The sequence below is a fragment of the Mauremys reevesii genome, linkage group 10 (assembly GCF_016161935.1).
Source record: "Mauremys reevesii isolate NIE-2019 linkage group 10, ASM1616193v1, whole genome shotgun sequence".
NCBI classification, from domain to species: domain Eukaryota; kingdom Metazoa; phylum Chordata; order Testudines; family Geoemydidae; genus Mauremys; species Mauremys reevesii.
In genome coordinates, this window is record NC_052632.1 from 81,468,230 (window position 1) to 81,486,305 (window position 18,076).

At 50.9% G+C, this 18,076-nt stretch overlaps 1 protein-coding gene across 1 annotated transcript in view; it reads left to right on the forward strand.

Moving 5' to 3' along the window:
* The window catches only part of SYNGR3 (synaptogyrin 3), a 39,296-nt gene that overhangs the window by 12,534 nt on the left and 8,686 nt on the right, over window positions 1-18,076 (forward strand). Inside the window, exons 2-3 of the mRNA XM_039490626.1 lie at window positions 6,556-6,793; window positions 17,015-17,157. Of these exons, the coding sequence (XP_039346560.1) occupies window positions 6,556-6,793; window positions 17,015-17,157 (381 nt within the window). The remainder of the gene's footprint in view (window positions 1-6,555; window positions 6,794-17,014; window positions 17,158-18,076) is intronic.

Below are 18,076 nucleotides of genomic sequence, written 5' to 3' on the forward strand. Positions count from 1 at the left end.
TTCTTTTAGATCCCTTTCCCCTCAGACAGTGATACTTTCATCCTCAGTCAGTGTCCCTTTGGTGTATAGCGAGATAGTCAGACCCGTTCTCATGCACTATCATTGTGGTGTGATGTCTGAGTCACAAAGGCTGTAGGGGAGGTTTATCTGTTTAAAAAAAACCACATTGCCCCTGGAATTGAAAGTAAATCAGTGAATTTTTTTAAATGAACTTGGACAAAATTTCCAGAAGCACCTAAGTGACTTAGGAACCTAAATATTCAGAAGTGACTTAGGTACTTAGCCGTATAAGCCTTGGGCTCCCAAGTCACTTTGGCACGTCTGAAAATTTTACCCGTTAGCTTCGAACATTGCAGTCCAGTGCCCATTGGGAATCTTTCCATTGATGCTGAATCAGCCTTATACCTGCATGCTATTTCAAGGAAGGAGGGGTAGCTCAGTGGTTTGAGCGTTGGCCTGCTAAACCCAGGGTTATGAGTTCAATCCTTGAGGGGGCCATTTAGGGTTCTGGGGCAAAAATTGGTCCTGCTAGTGAAGGCAGGGTCTGGACTCAATGACCTTTCAAGGTCCCTTCCAGTTCTAGGAGATTGGTATATCTCCAATTATTACCATGCTGGGCTGGATTTGACCAGAGGCCCTTTTAAAGTCCAGTAATAATTCACTCCAGCATGCTCTGTTGCAGTGCAATAGCTGCATTTCTCAAGTGCTGGACCGAGTCATTATTTCACTGCCCACATACCAGGGCTGAATGGCTGTGGCTGTAAAAGTTCACGACAGCTTGCTTACAGAGTTGTGCACTGGGCATATTATACACTGAGCAGGCATGTCTCATTTTAAGCAGATAATTCGTAACACACTAAAACTCCAGGAGCAATGATTAGACAGTTAATAGCATGAAGGAGAAATCCAGGTTGTTATTCCTGGAAGGACTGAGTAAGACAGTAGAGTGAGATGCTAGGCACATCGCGCTATCCGCTGACCTGCCAGCAAAATAATCCTGTGAAATCAAATGTTCTCAATTATTCATGCTGTCCAGGCTCACATTATTTTTGTCAGGGCCTGTTTTTTTAAATGCTGCTGGTATTTCCGAAGGCAACCAACAACTTTACATTATTTATGAACAGATTTTTACAAATGCTGAGATTACAGCTGTTGCCAATGCGGAGCGAGAATTATGATTGCTGGGGATTTTCTTTCAACGCAGCATATTTCTGTTTGCGTGGTGGCGTTCCCATCTCACTGTGACAACGGAGTGCTCCACAAAGGAGATTGCTATCTGGGCAGTACGTGCAAGTGAAAGCGAATGAGGCAGGCTGCCATAGACTTTAAGGCTGACGCTCAGAGTCAAGGTAGGTAGGGCCGCGGTTGGAGTGGGGAGCAGTGGAGATTGATTGAGCAGAAAGAGCAGGGAAAGCTCAGGGAGCAGGATCTGATCATCTCCCATGTGACAGAGAATGGAGGAGAACAAGGAGGGGCAAGGCGGACCTGCTGGTTTATAGCCTGAGCCAAAACTGCAGGCCCAGACACCCCTAGGTTTTGAGGGGTTGAGAAACTGCTTGTGAATTGTGCAGCTGGCTGTTATCTGTTTTTTCCCACAATGCACAGTCAACCTGTGGAACTCCTTGCCAGAGGATGTTGTGAAGGCCAAGACTATAACAGGGTTCAAAAAAGAACTAGATAAGTTCCTGGAGGATAGGTCCATCAATGGCTATTAGCCAGAATGGGCAGGGATGGTGTCCCTAGCCTCTGTTTGCCAGAAGTTGGAAATGGGCGACAGGGATGGATCACTTGATGACTCCCTGTTCTGTTCATTCCTTTTGGGGCACCTGGCACTGGCCATTCTCAGTAGACAGGATACTGGGATAGATGGACCTTTGGTCTGACCCAGTATGGCCGTTCTTATATTCTTACGATCTATGCTGTGGGCTGAACCAAACACCCCAAATGTGCTGAGGATTAAGACCCAGATACAAAGTTCACAGTCCCACCTCTGATTTTAAGTCGTGCTTTCCTGGGAGGATGTGATTTGAGGTAGCTGAATCGTTGTTTGGGGCACGGGGGATCTGAACAGTTGCATGTGCTCTCAGCTTCCACTCTTGGCGATTCCTGACACACACAGCCCGGCTGGCTGGGGACCAGCAACAGGAGAACCTGGTCCCATCAGTAGATCAGACCCAAGAAGACAGAAGCCATGGGGCGAGCAGTGGGGAGGCAGGGTTGATGGTGGCATTCGCTCAGGGGGCCGGAGCAGGAGCTGGGAGGGAGATGGAGCTCACGTTGGGGTGGAGCATTGTGAGAGGAGCTGAAGAACAAGGGTTCATGCCACATTTCCCTGTCGCCACGGAGCTTATCATGGGGTGTATGAGATGATGGACTTTCAGAGTTGTGCAGAAGCACAAGGAGGAAGCTTCATGCCTGGGTTGTTAGGGGGATGATAACTCAGTCACCTCTCTACAAGGGGTAACTGTCATGCCCCTGGTGTGCTTTGGCCTGAGCCTTCAGTTATTCACCTGCCTATCAAAAGCATCAGCTCTTTGGCCTATCGTTGCTGGGGCTTGTACAGAGTTCTGACCAGCCTCACAGGGGCCACCAGGTCATCTGAAAAGCAGGCAGCCAGGAACCTGTATGTCCATCTCCTGTAAGTCTTACAGGGTGTGGGAAGCATCTCATCCAGACAGATGGATAGAGGCTGTGAAGACAGGTCCTATAGGTCCAGGCTGGATTGTTGAGGAATGGGACTGCTCGCATTCCTGGGTACCAAAATCTCACACGACTTCTTTGTGTTGCAACACTGAGGCATGATGCGATGGCCTTTACCCTCAGCATCATGGCTACATTTCCACAAAGCATCATCATGCTGCACTGCAGCTTCCTGACACAGTTGCCAGGACATAAATGACACGACGTCCCTTTGGGATGCCCTGGGGAGCGGCACACGCCCGAGGCAAACAGGCCATGGCCACGGTGTGTCCTGAATTTAAAGCACGAGCGGTTCAATCAACCTGCCACCATTAGTTGAGCTCTGAGATTAATTAATTTAAAAATCCAAACCAATCCACCAGCCCCGTTTCCGCAGCAGGGAAGCTGGGGTTCTGATCCATTTGAAGCAAGGGGAATGGGATGGTCTAGTGCATTCTTCACATCCTCTACTAGCCTGCACATCCAGGGCTTGATCCTGTGTTCACGGAAGTCAGGGGCAAAGCACCCATGACAGTTCAGGATGCTACCGTGTGTGTGAATAGTGCCCTTTCTCAGGAGGTGATTTTTGCTGGTACTAGCCATTGTTTATTTCAACTTGCATCTTCTTTAGGAATAAACCCACCAACATTATCACGTCACTCCCCTGCACAGGCTGCTGGGATGGCTTCAGACCCACCTCTTTACTGTCACCTCCAGTTTGAGGGAGATTAATGGAGACCTTCTGAGACCTGCCCGCTAACGAGATGCTCATGTTTGTGACGAGCTTCCGAAAGAACAAGCCCTGTCCCAGTTTAAAGCACATCCAGGAAAGGGCCCTCTTGTGAGGTGGGAATAGAGGGAGATGGGTGGAATGAACACAGTCACCGGGGTTCTGTAGGCAGTTGGCTAATAATTAAAGGCCTGATTTTTGTTCTCATTCCTGCCCCCCGTTTTGCTCTGCTGGGACTGCATTGGCTGCAGTGGAGTTAGACCTGATTTCTGCTGGCACCGTCCTGAGTAAGGACTGCTGGCTTCGGCCTGACGTTAGGACCTGATCCTGTAACCTTGACACAAACTGCGAGGCTCGTCTTGTTTGCCCAGACGCTTGAAAATTGGGATTATAATTATTGGGGTGGAAAATGGTCAGAGGGGGAGGGGGATTTATGGTGGGTTGTCTTCTGTTGCGGAGTTTTTAAATGGTGTCAAGTGCGCCTAGAACATATGGGTGTGTAACAATGTGAGTATTTCCCCAATAAATGGAGATAAGCAACCCTTCCTCACATGAGTAGCCCCACTGACTCCTGAGAATATTCGCTACAGGACTAGACCCTTATTAATTTCTTCTGCAGTTTTGCTGCACAGGCTACTGAGTGTGTGTCCCCAAGGGCAGAATTTTGTACTTGGTGTGTTACTAGCAGCTCATTAGGGAAAGCAAGGGAGATTCAACCCCGCACAACAAGGGAGAGAGGAAAATGCAAAAGAAAAGGAGAAAGTTAGAATCATGTATTGAGTGTCCAGTCTGGTGGTTGGAGCAGGGGACTGGGAATGAGGACTCCTGGGTCCTCAACTCTGCCACTGACTCCACGTGTGAACTTCAGCAAGTCTTTGCACTGCTCTGTGCCTCAGTTTCCCTCCTTACAAGGGGTTGTGAGTCAGTGGGACAGAACTGAAAGTTGCCGTGGGACAGTGTCATACAACAGCAAAAAAAACAACCAACCAACCCCATAACAGATGTTAGTCCTGTCACTTAGTCCAGCGTTGGGCACAGTGTTAGATCCTGGATGGAACAGAATAGGATGTGTGGTAGGTGGGCTGATTGGTTTGAGAAAGGCGGATATCTGAAAGCTGCTCCGAGGTTTGGAGTGTTGGATCAGTCGTGCGGGAGCTGGGTTAGGGGCCAAAGTGCAGGCGAAGCGGTCAAAGGGGCACGCTATTATCACGGTCATTCTCTCTGTCAGCTACTTTATAATGTGTCATTGGTACCAGAAAGGCCACCAGGCCAACAGCTGCAGCATCACTAGTCGCCCTCGTAGATCCTAGGGAATTTGAGCCACGACAGACCAGGAGCCCTGGAGTTGCCTTTGCTCTCAAGTTAAGCTCCCTGTCTCTGCCTCCTGCTGCATCCTTATGAGCCAGCGGGGCATTGAAACAGACAAGGATCCTGCGCATTGGCAGTGACGAGACAAGATCAGAGATTCACAGCTTGAATGAGGGGCACTGGCAGGCCTTGCTTTGCTCTCCACTGGCAGCATTTAAATTGAAACCACAGTGTCGTGCTGTGTGGGCAAAGACAGGCGAGGCTCTGAAGTGCCTTGTAATGGAGTCGGCCCCGTGGATACACCTTGTCTCTTTGGTGTCTTGTGCTGGGTACCCCTAACATGCAGCAGACAGCGGTCACCAGTGGTGTCCACATGCACATAGCTTGCTACACACTTAGGCCGCGGTGCTTTCCTGCCTGCCAGGACAGGGAGTGTGGCCTGGAATCTGCAGGGATTCGGGGCATCTGCACGAGGGCAGGGGTTTCTGCACTACTCTGCCGGGCTCCAGTTGTCTTCTGGGATGGGAGCGTAACTCCTGGAGGAGCCATTGCTTATCTGGCAGTACCTGCCTCCTGCTGGTCTAGGTGGAAGGTGTGGAGCCAGAAAATGCAGAAGCTAACGTAGCAATGAGCAGTTCTGATGTCAGTGGGGAAGAACGCAGGAATCCGGCAGGCTCAAAGTGAGTCATGCCTTGTAGAGTAGCCAACTCTAGCTCCATCCCCAGACCCCATCCAGCCGCATCCTACCCCATCTTGCCGAGACCCACCCTGAGCAGGTTGGGTGAAATTCACCCTGTGCCGAAGGCGTGAGACGTAAGTGGTGCATAGGCCTTTTTGCTGGTTCTCTTCCCTCTTATGTGCACTATCCCCATACAAGAAATCATCTGTGTCCTTGAAAGCCCTGCAGTGACCCTAGTGTGTCTGCTGAGAAGGGGAAGGGCGTGGACAGCAGGAGAAATGGCTTTATTTAAGTAATTCCTCAGTGAAGGTCATTGCAAAGGAGTTTGATCCTGGGTAGATCCGAGCAGAGCAGAGGGCACCATGCAAGCTCTCCCCTCCACCCCGAAGCTCTGCTGTCCCGCATCAGTCCTGATCTGTCACACCCCTATTATCCTGTTCCAGGGCCTCTCCCGAGCAGCGCCTGCCAATCCCGCAGCAGCTTTGCAAGCCACACCGTTAGGGACCAGAGGGAGGCCAGCAAACCTGCCTCACTTTTGTCCTTCAGCTGGTTGCAAGCCAGGTCCCCAGATACAGATTGGTCCCCTTGGGGTCTCCAGCCCCAGCAGGGCTGAGCATAACATTGACCAGTGCTTCACTTAGGGCATGACCATGACTCTCCTTCCTGGCAGCACCTGAGCTTCCCTTGGGCTTTCCCGGCCTGCTCCCCTCTCATCTCCACCCTGCGCATTTAGGCTTTTTCAGGAGCAATGTGTTCGGCAACTCAATTATTCTCTGTAACTTCATTTCTCTCTGGTCCCTAGTGACTCAAGGCGGTTTATTGAGCGCAGCCTGACAGCTGAGAGTGATGCAGGCAAAAAGGCTGTGCTTGAACCTGGGTGATCTATTCTCTCTCTGCCTGGTGTGGATCGAGAAGAATGTCCCCTAAAATGCATTGCAAACCGACTCACTGCAAAGCAAAGGTGAAATCGCTATGATGGAGGAACTGGGAATCCTTCACCAGCCCTTTGTTTTTAAGCCACCAACCAGGCAAGCATAGGGATCCCTCTAATGAGTGCCACGTTGCCATGGAATCAAATGGAAGACTGAGTCCAATTATCTCGCTGTTAGAAAACAGAGTTCAGTGTAAACAGCTGCCAGTTGTGCTTTCCCCTTCCTAGGTCTTCTCCATCGTGGTGTTCGGCTCCATCGTCAACGAGGGCTACGTCAACGATGAGAAGGATGCGGAACTCAGGTGCGTCTTCAAAAAGAACGAGGATGCTTGCAACTATGGCATCGCCATCGGCATCATTGCCTTCTTCGCCTGCATCTTCTTCTTCATCGTTGACCTCTACTTCCAGCAGATCAGCAGCGTGAAGGACCGGAAACGGGTTGTCCTGCTGGACCTGGGGTTTTCAGGTATGCCGTTGGCTGGGCTGTGTTGGCGCTGGAGGTTGCCAAGGCCTGGATTAAGGCAATCCGAGGCGCTAGACACACCAACATATGGGGGCCCCACTTTGCTCTGCCTCTCAATTGAAGTGGCAAGGGCAGCAGTATGGGGTCCCATTTTCTCTCTCTGGCAGGGACAACAGGACCCCCTACCCTCTGAAGCAGTAAGGGTGGCAGCAAGTCCCTGTAATTAGCTCAGCAGTCAAGGTCTATCTGCTTGGGTGGATGGGCCACATCTACTGCATTCTGCCCCTGCCGTTCACAGCCCTCTGCTGGGTGGAATTGGCGAGGCCCCCTGGAGCAATGGATCTAGGAGTTAATTCTCTTTTGAGACACATTGGGAAGTTCACTCCTTTCAGAGCTATTGTTTCAGTCTCTCTGCAGACTCAGGCAGATGTTTCTGGGTCATGCTTTCAAGCTCCCCCCTCCAAACCATGAGGGTTAGAGACTTACTTTTTTTTAATACAAACTGAGATTCTGATATAATCACCTGAATCCAGGAGCAGGGGCTATGGTGTTTACTGTAGCTGGGTCCTTTGCTGGAAAACTTACAGTGTCAGACCTTTCTCCTGTAATCAAAGGCAAAAGTCCCAATGACCTAAATGGGAGCGGACCAGGCCACGAGCTGTAGGCGGTAGCTGAATCCATTGAGCCAGCAGGATCATCCTGAGCTCAGCCCATCTGGAAGTTGCATTTGGCCTGAGGTTCTGGATTTCCAGCCCTCATGTTTTAAAAGTCCGAGGGTGATTTTTCCAGCACCAGGGAGCTTGCAACTGTCTGATCCCAAATGAAAGCACCTGTCAGTGCATCGTCACATCACCATCAATGTCTGTTGTTAAGAGTGAAAAGTGCCAGGTAGAACACTCCAGAGAGGTGTGGGAGGGAATATTCTGTACCCACAGTAGCTGGAAATATACCGTAAAGACTCAGAAAGCTAGTGTACAATGCTTAGGGAGGCTGAGAGTTACAATGCCCCCTAAGGGATTTAGATGCCTAGGCTTCATTCATTTGAGTGGGAATTGAGCATCCAAATAAATACCTTAGGCTGCTTTGAAAATCTCAGTGTCAAGGTCTGCCCCTCTCCACCATCCTGTACCTTGTGTAGCCATTTACGCTGTGCAAGGTGTGCGTAAAATGCTGCTCTTCTGATTCAAGGCCTCATTCTTCCCTCACTTACGCCGGTCTCCTTAGGTGTATAACCTGTGTAATCGTGGGGTTTCTGCCACTGACAGGTCCGATCCCGCAGCCCTTGTGTGTGCACCTCCCATTGATTTCCAAGGGAGTCACTCGGAGAGAGGCCTGGCAGAATTTGATTTTTAATATCTTATAATTTCAACAGACAATATTTATGTTTATTTTTATGAATTTCTTTCCATTTGTGATCGATTGAAATGTTCAGTTTGGGAAAATTACAGAGGGATCAGACAATTATTTAATACGATCAAAGTTGAGGTTCAAAAAGCTAAAGCTTTGTCACTGTTAAAACACAAATTATCAACACGACATGTCAAACTATACACAAGTAAATATCCTTAAAGCCAGCTTTAATGAGTTCTCAAGCAGCATTTTTCTGACTTGGCCTGTCCGTACATTTCGATTATTATTGATGGAAATGTTCTTTTGTTGGTTTGTGTGTTTATGGTGAAATTGACGTTTACCCACTAATTACTGATAAAAATCTTATCCTTTCAAGCCTACTCCTGGGGGAAAGCCACAGGGTTGGTTCTAAGGCTTTATACTGGTGTATGTTTGTTGCAATCTAATGCACAGGGATCATGTGAAAAGATATTTTGCTAGGAAGCAGCTGAAGGTTTGGGGATGTAGCTCTGTAGATGTCAATGAGTGTAAATTACCCCATTTCGCCCTTTTTTGTGTTTTCTGGGTATGGATTGCAAAGAGCTTAATTTTTCCTGGAGAGAGATCTTTCCCCCCACGAATGCCTACAGTGGAAAATAAGCCACTTTATGCCTCCTAAACAAACCCTTTAAATGCAGGTCATGTGACTACAGGGCTTGTGAGGGACCCAGCATCAAGTATGAGTGAGAGATTTGAAACCATCCAGCAGCACCAGTGTGCTTTGCCCTGCCGGGCGGCTGCTTTCATTGTGTGCAAGCAAACAGTAATAATCACCGTGGCTGTGAGCATCGGGGCATCTGAGCGCCGGGAATGTTGATGAGACGTGGGAGCCTAGAGGCAGGGTGTGGAACAGCAATCATCGGGCTAACCTTCGATCTCACTTACATGGGAGTGAATCCGGAGTCACTCCGCTAAAGCCAGCGGAGAAGCCGCTCTGGGTTTAGCTGACGAAAGTGCGAGCAGAATCTGGGGCTGCTTGTCACTGGGTCCAGTGTAAATTAAAGAATTCCATGTTTAGAGCCTGGGTCTTCAGTCCCGTCTTGGTCAACACTTCAGCTGAACTTCCCTAAACGAGAGCTACTGTGTCAGGCCTACTAAGCAAGAGCGCACATAGTTGTGAGATCAGTGGGGCGTGGAGCTTAGTGAGATCCTAGAGATCAGAGATCGCTCAGTCCTGTTACACAGTCTACTCCATCCCCGTGAGAGCCAGGGCAGGAATGCCCCCTGTAGTGCTTTGTCCAGGCTGTTTCTACATGGCCCAAATCAGAGGTTTCCAAAAGCTTGTCCATGGGCCACTGCTGCTGCTCAGAAAATTTGCTGGTGGTCTGTGCAGAACTCACTGGTCTCTTGGTCTTGGCTCCTCTGTCCATTTCCAGCTGCTAAACCACATTCATGGAAACCCAGGAATACATTTATCCAGTATGATTTTTCCTTGTAAGCAACTGTTGTCGTCACTACAGGGATGTTTTTTAGTCAACAATGGTAGGTGCAGTGATCCATGAGGCCACCGGTGGGAAGGGAGGTGAGGTGATCACTGGGAGGGGAGGGGTCCGCAAGTGCACCATTGGGTGAGCCGGTGAACCATGAAGTGACCAATGGGAGACGAGGTGACCCAACACGTGACCGGTGGGAAGCGAGGTGATCCATGAGGTGGGCAGTGTGGGGGCGAGTGATTCATGAGATCACCAAGGGGAGGGGAGTTGTCCATGAGATGATTAAAGTGGGGTTACCCCATGAAAAAAGTTTGTGAAGCTCTAGCCTAAGTGATGGGGATTTAACCTCCTTTCTTGGGAGACTTTTACATGGCAGATCTACAAACCCTGTGTGGTCACTAGAACTAGAAGGATAAGATGAGGCAGGAAAGTGTACTCACTTGTACCTATCTTAGGCGTTTTTCTATTGTGCCCATCATCTTGGTCCCTGGACACTTGTTTCTTCAGTGCCACCATACAATGGGATCTCCTATTCGTGATCAGTGCGGCTACGATTATGTCACGGAAGTCATGGAATCTGTGACTTCCATTGACCTCCGTGACATTTTCTGCCCTGGGGCTGGAGCTCCCAGCCAGCCGCGCCCTCGCAGCTCCCAGTCCCCAGCCTGGTGGCTGGCAGACCCTGCAGCTGCCCAGCCTCGGCACGGGGCTGGCAGAACTGCAGCTGCCCAGCTGCGGCGAGCAGGTGTGGGGACTCCCCGCAGCTGGCCAACCATGGCGGTGGATCCCCTGCAGCTGCCCAGCTGCAGCTGGGACTCCCCACACTGCCCAGCTGCAGCTGGGACTCCCCACACTGCCCAGCTGCAGCCACGGCCAGTGGCTGGGGAACCCTGCAGCTTCCAGATATTTTTTACCAGGTTTGTATATTCGCTGTCTCCACTTCTCTAAACTGATTGCTGCCCAAGCATTGTTTACACGTAGTACTGCACCCATACACCCCACCCCCTCCCCCCAGACACGCACAGATAAGTGGCGGGCAGTTAGTTGCTTTCATAACCAGCATGTGAACAAACAGGTCTCACAGCAGAGACTGGAAAAAGTGCTTCATTGTACTGGAGCTTGCAGCCTCTGTAGTCCCACCGATCAAAGACTGTCGTATCCACTTGTGCTCTGACAGGCCTGGGGCATGAAACCTGCCATTGGCGGCCAGTGAGCTGAGCAGAGCTGGACTGTACGACACACCATGCAAGCTCTAAAATTCAGTTACGTTTTTTAAACATCTCCAGATTAATCTGTCACAGTCCAGGGCAGCTGCACCTGTATTTCCCCTCCATGGTCCAGCCAGGATGACGAGGATTGGTAATAACAGCAAAGAGTCCTGTGGCACCTTATAGACTAACAGACGTATTGGAGCATGAGCTTTTGTGAGTGAATACCCACTTCGTCAGATACATGTCATCCGACGAAGTGGATATTCACCCACGGAAGCTCGTGCTCCAATACGTCTGTTAGTCTATAAGGTGCCACAGGACTCTCTGCTGCTTTTACAGATCCAGACTAACACGGCTCCCCCTCTGATACTTGAGGATTGGTAATGAAAATCTGTCACACACCCACTCCCCAGCCGTTGCCTTTCTGGGTGGAGACCTGCATCTCTCTCACCCTTCTGACCAGGGTATTCCCAGGCTGCACAGATCCCTGCCTTCACTGTGTATTTCCCAGCACGGCCAGGTAGCCCAGAAACACCCGCTGGCTTTCTCTTCAGAGACACGTTAACAGGTGTAATTGCTACAGTTATAAGGGATCACATGGCACTTCCTGTGCACGCCTGCTTTATTCTTAAGGTAAAAAGCTTTAGAGAGAAACCATATTAAAAACAATAGAAGAACCTACGTGCCCACTAACAGGCTTATCAGAGTTAACTCCACCCCCTAGCATGGATTCCGGCAGGCTCAATCCATCCAACCCATGGAGCGCTGTGTGGAGCAGGGGTCCTGTCCGTTTGCTGGATCAGGAAGGAGGCCCTGAGGCAGTTTAAAACCAGGCTATTTCTCCTTTCTTTGTCTGTTGGGCCCTGGAGAATCGAGTTGGAACTAATCTGCGCACCTCTCCAGGGGGGTGGCTTCAGCGGGTGAATAGCAGAGGAAGTACATTAGCGTGGCCCCTCCTCACTTGAGAAGGTGCATACCATGTCACAGTAACACGTGCACAATTGGATGTTTTAATCCAATGAATCCCAAAGATGTTAAAACTAGTTCAGTAAAGGGTTAACCTCCTTCCATAAGGCTCATTCAGGATGCTGAAAGAAGCTGTCGGTGTGTCACATAGTCCACTGGCGACTTTACAGCCTGCCGCCTCTGATACCTGGACTTTCATTTTTTTCTTGCCCTATGAGGATGGGTTTCTTGTTTCCCTTTGGATCGTTGCTGCCGCTTTGCCCTGTTCTTTCCGTGTGTAATGTTTACATTGTTATTTGGTTTGATTTAAAACAATGAAAATGCACCTGGGAAGTGACCAAAACAAAAATACAAATACAAGAAGGAAAAGCTGCGTAGATACTTGGACGAAACGGTTTTGCGTCGAAGGATGCCGTTTTGTCGACATCAAAACGTTCCACGAAGATGTATCAATTTTGATGAAAGTTTCTCAGGTCCAGGATGAACCTTCTGGGAGGTGAGCAAGAGCACCTGATCTCTGTGATCTGAAAACCGGCCTTTTGACACACTTCCACTTACGGACAACCCGCCAAAGGTTTGGTTTCCATCCCAGTGCGGAACAAAACCCATTTCCAAACTTGTCACAAAACGGTGTTGTCGTCCTCTGGCCAGCTCTAATTATGAGGCACGTCCTCAGCTCCGTTCTGTCAGTGGAGCTGCACCGGTGTAGGCCAGCTGAGACTCTAGCCTTGTGTGTGCGCATGACTGCGTACATATATGTATGTTTGTAGACACTCCGACACAAAATATAATTGCCCATGACTCAGAAAGAAGGACCGTTTACAGTCTATGATGGTTGGAAGGAAGGGTTAGTAGCCAGGGAGGTTTCTCACACTGGGATGAAGACTGGACATTCAGTCTGTGGTAGACCTGGAATGCTGGTCCCAGCTTGGGGCCGTTGCAATGTCGCTGTCTGCGCTCAGGGCCCTCCCTCCTCGTGGGATCTCGGAGCCCAGGCTCCAACCCGAGCAGCAATGCCTACACAGCTGATTTGAGAGCTGTAGCGCAAACCTGTGGACCCAAGCTGGGAGCTCGGTGTTGCGGGCAGTGCAGACGTACCAAGCTTGGTTGTTATTGGAATGGGACAGAGAATTTTGACACCCGAATCCCTCTCGAATATTGTCTTGTGGCCCAAGCAGCAAAGACACTGAAGCTGTACAGTTCAGCATGTGCTGCTTTCTCTTCCATCTGCTCTTCCAGCTGCTCCCGCAGACGTGAGCTTGTTTAAAACCAGGCTGTAATTATGGCGGTGACATCTCTTCTCTGGTGTTTGCACTCTGATGTCTGCAGATCCCAAAACTATAATTATCCACTGACTTTTACAGTTCGTCTTAGCACCTTCCTTTGTTTCATCATGTTGTGGTGCACAGTGGATACTTCGGCCTGCTTACAGCTCGGGGGGCAGAACCAGCCCTGTCAGACACTAGCAGCAGGGGAATGCCTGGCCTCTGACGTGTCCGTCTGTGTGTGTCCCCATCCCGTCCCAGCGGCTTCCCCAGCCCTCCTGCGGCTGAGCTTTTTGGAGGGAAATTTCAAACTTGATTTCAGCCTTCTGACTAACCCTGTGGCTCAGTCAAGTGTCCGTCTAATTCCCAGCTGTGTTCCAGGGCTGCATTTGCCCTTGGGGGGAGATTGTCCCCTCAGCTCTGCTTCCCCTTTGGAGGCATTTGCAACGGCTGAGGCTAGTGAGCTAGGCCAGGCAGGATTAGAAAAACTAATATGCTGCAGAAGCTGGGAACAATAGCACAGACATTAAGGTGTGGCTGGGGCAGCTGGGGCCGACAACCCATTCTCTTCAGAGTGGCAGGAAATCCCCATCCCGCTATTCCATCTCCCCAGGGAGCGCGAGAAGGGAGACAGAGCAGCCCCCAAGTCCCTCCTCTCCAGAGGGACAGTGACACCAGATGGAAGATCTTCATGCCCGAGCCCCTAGAGCCTGCACCAGCTGGCATGCTCCTCGCCGCAGAGCTCAGCACCCTCTGGGAAAATGGACCCAGCACGGATGGAGACTGCAGTCAGGGGCCTTTGGGCCCAGCTCTCTCCTCTAACAGACCTCCCAGGGGATCCCTGCTGATATCCCAGGCTGGCCCTCCAGGGGAAACCGACCTATCGGACCCATGTGGCTCCTACGCAGTAGAGAAAGCTAGGGCTGCTGGGGAGCCTGTCCATTGTCCCAGCTCAGCTCCTTCCTTGAGAGAGCCAGAAGGGGCCAGTGTAGGGAGGAGAGACGACGTGGCTGGTCTCTGACGGCAGGGAGCTGGCTAGCCCCTGGAAATATTTCCAGAGCAATCTCCACGCTCCGTTCCTCTGACCCACCTCGGAGCCGGATCACGGGGGCAAACGCCATGGGGGAAATAAGCGAGTAAATAAAATCAGCGCACGGCGTGGCGGATCAGTGTGGGAAGGAGCAGGTCCCAGACCTGTGCTGATTCCTCTGGGCGTGCGCACACACACAGCGAGGGAATTCCTCCTCCGGAGGGGAGGAGGGCCAGCTCAGGGCGCAAATAATGAAAAAATATGTACTGAAAACGAACAAGGAATGTCAGAGCATCGCCTCCTCCCAGCAGAGCGCTGAGGACTGGGAAACGACATTTCAGACGTCCACAGCGGCCCTGGACACGCTCGTGCTCTGTCTCCCTTCTCGCGCTCCCTGGGGAGATGGAATAGCGGGATGGGGATTTCCTGCCACTCTGAAGAGAATGGGTTGTCGGCCCCAGCTGCCCCGGCGACACCTCAATGTCTGTGTTATTGTTCCCAGCTTCTGCAGCAGCCTCCCAGGCCTTGCCACCACCTCCTCCCCACAGCAGCAATCCAGGGTTCCAAGTGGATATTTGGGGGAAGTGATTATCACCCTCAGGGACCCCAACAAGAATCACCAATAAACAGATCCTGCTGGTCGGTGCACAATCTATAGTTCAACCAACCACCACGTCAAACCAGTGAAACGGACTCCAGTACCTCTGGGCAGGCCTCCAGGTGATGGTGTAAGAGTGTCAACCCTTATTCCCCACCCCCCAGGTCAGAGAGCATGACCTTGGAACCTCGTTTGGCCCCTGGCAGCGCTCTCCAGACTGAACCCCTGCAGGGGGTGTCACTGTCTCTCCTCTCCACCTGTAGAGACGTCCCAGTAGCTACAATCTCCAATCAGATTAGCTTTTGAAGCTGAGCACTTTCTCTGATGAGACCCACTGCTGTACTTTGAATTCAGACTGAGGGTCCTCCCGGCCCAAAGTAAATTCAAGTAGTCGTCTTCTGTCTATTAAGCATCAAAGTCCAGTCCTAGGAGCACTGACAGCCTGGCAGAGAAGGCCTGTCTCTTGCATTGAGAACGGCTGGGCAGCCCCACGGCCATCAATACATAGATTCACCAAGTTCTCCGTCTTGGTCATCCAATCTTAGCCAGTGCCATTGTTCTGGCAGAAGTCTCCTCCAAGCCTCAATGTCCAGGGGAAGAGGGAGGAGATATAACAGACCTTGTTTTCATTGTCCATATTTCAAGGATGATCCTACTTCTCACCCTGGAGGCACTGCTGTGAAACCCCCATTGTAACAAATCTGTGGCCCTTAGCACGATGAAGAATAGGAAAATGTCTCTGGTTTTACCTGGGAATTTCCTTTCTTTGAGTAATAAGGTCCACAGACCTTGCCCACCCTGGAGACAAATGAATCATACAGAACCAGGGGGGAATTGACAGCTGAAGATTTGGATTTGTTTGGTAAGGGGGAGTTTTCCAGGCTCTGCAGTAGGAGAAATTTTTGTGCTGTTTCCTCAAAGTATATTTAACACAATCTCAGGAACTGAAAGACTTGGGCGTGTGCGCGCACACAAATCTCTGCGCCAAGAAAAACACTGTTTTGTTTTGTACTTAAAAGCCTCTGGCAAAGTAAAATAGGAACAAACAAGCTTCGTTTTTCTTTCCCCACAGTCCCAGAGTGACTCTGCAGCTAGCTGGCCCCACAGGTTTATAGTCCGTGACTTGCTACATTCCTTTTTAAGAGTCAGGATTCCTCAGCCTCCTGCCTGACAGCGCTGCGGCCCAGTTCCCAGTGTTCGCGTTGCCGTCGTACTCCAACGCTTTGAAATTGTCAGCTAGGGGGAAGGTAACTGCCATGGCCAGTCAGGGTTTCACCTGAAAGCATAAATGCCTGAACACGGACACCCCGTGGGGCCCGGAGATCCGCTGAAGGGAGTGACAGTGGTGTTTGCTTCCTGATAGGGGTTGCTTTCCCCCAAGACCTTAGTACCAGCTACTGATGCTGTCAAGTGCCTGGACGGGAGGGATCTGCAGTCTCAGCCAGCCTTGGATTCCAGTAGGAAATGATCACCAGCTTTGTCGTCCCTGTCTCCGTCAGGCTACAGAACGATAGCCCGTTTACGTGAGAGCAGCAGAGAAGAGGGAGCCTGAGGCCATGTGCTTCCCTGGGTGCTGCGTGGGCAGATTGGGGAATCGGTTCACAAGAACAGTTCATTTTCCTGCTTTTGCTTGTTCCTTTTGCAACACACAGAACCAAGGCCCTGAACCCTTGGGGTCAAGGGTAAGGGCATTGACCTCACTGACCTGGCCACATTCCACCTCAGGGCATTACAATCTGGCTTTCTAAGGGCCCACTGCCATTTCCATTGGGTACAGTCAGCTGTTAAAACAGCTGCCACTTTCCACCCAGAGGTGGCTGCATTAGATAGGTGGGTGAAGCCATCTCCGAGCATGGTAGGAACATGAGCTTAACAGCCCAAGGCTGCAGTCCTTAGTGGTGTGGATAGACCCACTGAGCACAACAGGACTTCCTGCCTGGGTGGAGATTTCTGAGCTTTGGCTCTAAATGTGTTTAAAATTCTTTGAGGGCCTTTGGGATGAAAGGTGCTATAGATACACCTACCAGCGTTGGCCAGGATTGTCAGAAGGGACTGGTGTTTCAGGGTGCCTCTGTCCTTGGGGGTCCAGATGGAAATCTAGCTAGTTTTAAGATGAAGCTCAGTAAGTTTATGCAGGGGATGATATAAGGGGGTTGTCTGCAATAGCAGGGGATTGGGCTCCATGGACCCCTGAGGGCCCTTCCAGTCCTATGTCCTGGCTTCCCGTGAAACCCTGGTTTTCAGAGAGCTGGAAGGTCTGCGATTCTCTATGGCGCGTACTAGCAATGCCAGTTGGCTGTGGCCCCCACTAACAACCTTCCTTCTCTTCCAGGTTTGTGGTCCTTCCTGTGGTTCATAGCTTTCTGCTTCCTGGCCAACCAGTGGCAGCACACACCAGATGGCAGAGGGGTGTCTCAAGGAGCAGATGCCGCCCGGGCAGCCATCGCCTTCTCATTCTTCTCCATCCTCTCTTGGGTGAGTTGAGGTTCCAGAGCTTCGCCGATCACAGATATGTGGGTGGGAGGAAATCATGGCCTACAGGAAATAACCAACAGAGACAAGGGACTGCAGCACAGTGCCCACTGCATTAGATTAATCCAAGGCGCATGGTTACCAGGGCCGTGCTATTCCTCATCCTTGGCGATGTGAGTCCAGCGATGGGTCCTGCACCCAGTGGAGCGAAGGGCAGGATTCCCATGGCCTCAGTGTAAGTGGATCTGTGCCCTCAGCCACTGAGTGCCGACGGAGTTAAGAGTGTGTCTCTCATTTCATTCAGGGACATGGCACCGTGCGGGGAGTTCCTGGGCACAGAGGGAAATCCGGGCTCTGATTCTCTTTCATAGCGGAGCTTCAGCAGGGAGAACCTTTAGGAATGTTTTTATGGCCAAAAGAACAATTTGGGGCCAACAAATCCCGTTGTCTAGAGAGCAGTTGGAATCATTGTCTCAGGGACCGATTAGCTACCCAGGTACGAGTTATGGTTTGGGGACCCCAAAACCAGTCCTGCCACAGTGCAGGAGGATGAAGTAGCAGGATCACTAGAAACCTCACCACGGTGCAATGGGCTACCCCAGATATCTCACCAGAACTGCACACACCCTGCCATCACTGTCAGTTATCACACTGATATTTTGGGAATTTCAGCGCTCTGATCAATCAAAAGGCTGCAGTGACTCTGGGAAAAGCCAGGCTGCTAGTTCCCCGGGGAGGAGCGTAGCAGTAGTTGAAGTTGTAGTGCAGATTGGCAGGGTTTTTACCGGGTTCTGAGCAGGTGGGGGAAGACGCCTGCACCGTGTCCGCAGTAGCTCCCGCCATAGGAGCTGAGCAGATGGTACCTGTCTCAGTTTTCCTAGTATAGATAAGCACTAAGTCTGTGCCTGTCCTGCCTGCTCTG